The sequence below is a fragment of the Henckelia pumila genome, chromosome 4, assembly GCF_033568475.1.
Source record: "Henckelia pumila isolate YLH828 chromosome 4, ASM3356847v2, whole genome shotgun sequence".
NCBI classification, from domain to species: Eukaryota; Viridiplantae; Streptophyta; class Magnoliopsida; order Lamiales; family Gesneriaceae; genus Henckelia; species Henckelia pumila.
The window spans coordinates 84,551,748-84,555,739 of NC_133123.1; the positions used below are offsets into that span (position 1 = coordinate 84,551,748).

At 34.5% G+C, this 3,992-nt stretch overlaps 1 protein-coding gene across 2 annotated transcripts; it reads right to left on the reverse strand.

Annotated features, from left to right (window-relative positions):
- Positions 1-657: 657 nt before the first annotated feature.
- On the reverse strand, positions 658-3,536 carry LOC140866561 (uncharacterized). 2 transcript variants are annotated; one of them, XM_073271579.1, is made up of 4 exons: positions 3,354-3,536; positions 3,125-3,195; positions 1,466-1,546; positions 658-972 (listed from the first exon to the last, which is right to left on the reverse strand). In XM_073271579.1, exons 1-4 carry the CDS (start codon positions 3,472-3,474, stop codon positions 952-954), a joined length of 294 nt encoding a protein of 97 aa, XP_073127680.1. In that variant the 5' UTR covers positions 3,475-3,536; the 3' UTR covers positions 658-951. The 2 variants fall into 2 exon arrangements, with proteins under 2 accessions (XP_073127680.1, XP_073127679.1); XM_073271578.1 differs by having other exon boundaries at positions 658-975; positions 3,354-3,534.
- Positions 3,537-3,992: the final 456 nt, after the last annotated feature.

The following is a 3,992-nucleotide window of genomic DNA, read 5'->3' on the forward strand; positions in this document are numbered from 1 at the left end:
TTCATTTTTGATCCTATTACATTGAGTTCACATTTTTAGTCATGTAACTTACATGGTTTTTTTTTGGTCCTGTTAAAGATAAATTTGCATTTTTAGTCATGTAACTTGAATTTCTTTTCACTTTTGGTCATATTAACAATATGTGAATCGAGTATTAGCATGACTTAAACTGAGAAAAATAATGCAAGTTACTGGACTAAAAATGTGAATTGAGTGTTAATAGTACTAAAAATGAAAAAATAATGCAAGTTACAGGACTAAACATACAAATTTACTTTTAACGGGACCAAAAATAGAAAATATAAAAATTACGGAACCAAAAATGTAATTCTCACTCACACTTAAATTCATCATTGTGATGGTACCTTTGGAGAGGATGAAATTATCCCTATATCGCTCTATTTACACAGGTGGTGGCTACTTCTCCGTACGTTATGAATTTCGGGTAAATGAAGGAAACATCGGGTTAAATATAATACAGTTTATATCCGAATAAATGAAAAAATCTAACTTCTAAATTAAAAGAATTTGAATTCTTAATTTGGTCTTTAGTTCTGAGATGTCTAAAAACGGAAAATTATTCGATATCAGAGAGATTAGTGCTGTTACTAAGACTATATGAAGCTTTTCTCAAAAAACAAAAAAAAGAAGAATATATGAAGCTATAACTTACTCTTTTTACTAAAATATTTCTTAATGTTTTAAATAATAGGTTAAAGAAGCTAAGTTCAAGCCACAATAGTTTCGCCATATTAGGTCTAAAAGTTGATTTCACATCAAGAGAATGCTTGAATAGAAAAGGAGTTTGTTCTTCACAAAGATCATAAATCCATCATCACCTGAGCATTCTCAATGATAATAGACCGAAATCAGGTGAAGATGTATTGAAATCCATACAAAACAACGAATAGGAGGGTGTATTATTGAACGAAATCCACTTCAGTGTCCAGCTTATTGTGTTGCTTCCACCGTCTTCTGCAAAAAAAAAAAATAGTTCTATATCTCAAATCTCAGCAGGTTTATATGATTTGATATAACAGCTTGTTTTCATAAAGATTATGGAACTCAACCATAAACGTGAATGATTGACATATAATATACACTTATTATGCACAACTTAATTCGTGGGGGTGGGAACTATAATTATTTTAAAACTCGAGTCAAACATGATATTAAATAAGGATGTGAAATCAACTAATCACTTATCTTTCGTATCAAATGGTGCTTATAGTCTAACTTATTAGCATCTTATGGCATACCGCTAAAGCAAAGCACTAACATTAGATTTCCAAACTCAACAAACAGTACTTGCTGTCATGTAAGTACCCTAAAATCTCTCATCATCTCTCTTTGCGCCTCTCTTCAACTATCTTTCCATGTGTGTGTGTGTCCACACATTTCAATATTAAACCATATTAAGTACATAGAGCAGAAAGTTGCATATTCTAAAAGATGAAACAAGTACCTCTTCCTTCTTGCCTCCAGCAAACAACTTATATCCTCCAAAGATAACTAAACCCCATCCGGATAAAGATACGAGCACAAACTGCAACGCCATGACGAAACCCATCAAATATATGTGGCAATAGCAACTTAAAACAATTGATATTTTAAGATGACAAGATAAGAAGACTAGGATCAGATTGGAAAAAGAAGTGGAAACTAAAGCATTTTTCGCTAATGGTTTTCAAGATCGCATGCGCAAAAGCAAATACACGCGACTACAACTGATGCATGAGGGAACAAAGATGCTATGCAGTAGCATGGGAGTTAAGTTGCACATAATTGGATAAATGTCAATAATTGCTAAATGAGAAATTCTTCTTTACTCATAACACGACCTTTGACTTCAACCAATCCATAATCTTGATCAAAAGAGGGAAAAAAATTCCATAGTCCTGTGAGCATGCAATGATGGTAATACTTATTAAATGGGAGTAAGGTCTCCCCAAATTACTCTAAATAGCAAGTAATCTCTCGAGTTTTCTTAATCCTTTCCTCCAAATGTACCACCATCTTTTCTAGTGCACGCAGCTTGGATTCTATTCATGTAATTGCCATGTTCAACCTACCATAGTGGGATCCAACAGGTCGGGTTATATTTATGATCACAAATATATAAATACACTTAATGTGAAAAAAGAAAACTGACATAATCCTTGATAACAGGATTGATCCCAAAAGTAAGCTGTTTGAAAAGAAAATCATCCAGTCCCCTAGCCCAAAGTTAGCATTTATAACCAACGCCGAAAGTTATAATAGAATACCCCAAATTTGTGTAACAATGTTAGCTCATTAACCTTGTTCTGGAGAAGTTTCATCTCTATTTCTGCATCAAAACTGCTTTATTTTCCAAAATAACATCACCCATGAAGCAACCGTATGAGAAACACTATGGGTAGCCTTTCTGCAGGCATTTTAAAGAGTTCAGGACAATTAAAAAACTTTTTATCCAACCCAATACATGGGTTACACGGAAAAATATAATGTACAACTGATGAATATAGTTGTGATGCCATAGGTCAATCATGCAGCAGTTGTCCTCATATATGTTAAAGGGCACAACCATGTGTTGCAAACAGAGAACCATGCAGGCTGCACTATGTCATATGCAGCAGCTGCATAAAATATATTTTACAAGTTGCCTGCTCAGGCTTTCGATCGTATATTTTTAGCAACTGTTTACTGGTTATGGCACAATAGGCTAACAATTAAGGGCATACGATTAGGGCATATCATAAATAGCTGTGTCATCATGCCTCGTTGCTGCTCCGTACTACTTGATGATTAGTCAGACTGTTCCTACCCTAATATTCAAAAACCAATCCACGAGGTAGTAGCAAGAGGAAAAACCATTTTATCCCTTTCGAGTTTCCAGGGAAGAACATCTTCGGACCACGAAAAGCCAGTTGTTCAAGAAGGATATCGCCAAAAATATTAAGCCCAAAAAATTGCTCCTAAATGCTAAAATCCTCGTCAAATTAAAGTAATAAAAATATAAATCTTTATACATAGAACAAATCAACAAATTCCAACAAAAAACCAAAACAAAACAAAGCCTCCAAACTAGTTGAAATATTTCATAACCTCCAAAAAAACTCAAAACCATGTAGAAAAAACTCACATGCTCCTCCTTCCAGTTTCCAGGATTCATTGGGTCTTTCCAGCAGTCAACCTTTGGTGGCCCATGGTGTTCTGCAAATTCGGTGAAAAAAACAGTAACAGACTAATAAAGAAAATCAAAAGGGGGATAAACCGTAAATAATGATTTTTTTTTAACACACAAACACAAGGTTTTATATCGGCATAGCAAATGAATAGACTGATCTGAAATGTGACGCTAAAATTAATACCGGCAGCGCCAGCAAGACCGCGGCGGTGAATTAGAGAGGTAGATCGAGACGCCGCCACCGCCGGGGAGGAAGATGAGAGCCTAGCGAGGTTCGCAGCTTGGCGAGCCAATGACGCGGCCATTGCCTATGTTGACGTACAGGTTGTAGAAAATTGGGAAAGTTCGACTAAGCCGATGCAGCCAAGGTATAAAAAGGGTAGGTCATACGACAACGTATCATGGGAACCTATTTTGGTGGATGAGTAATATTCATCGTGGTTCTAAAAAACGTGAAGTGTGTCGAACGTAGGAGCCAAACTTTAAGTTTTTTAAGTTTAAACGCATTTACTACGAGATTAAGCGTATGCTTAAGCGTAAAAAATCATTTTTAATTTAAACTATAATTTTATTCATCTCAAACAAATTGAAGGAGTAAATAATGAATAAATAATAAGTTCAAGTGTAATGCATTAATTCTTTGTGAGATTCTAATTCAATTTATTTCATCATTCATTTTATCTCCCGTGTAATCGAACATAAACTAAATTAATTGGTCTAATTTAAAACATTAGCTGTAAAATCATTCGATATGTACTGCATTCACATCGTCACTACACTTAACCATACAATATTATACTTTTCTAACATTGCTAACAATCGC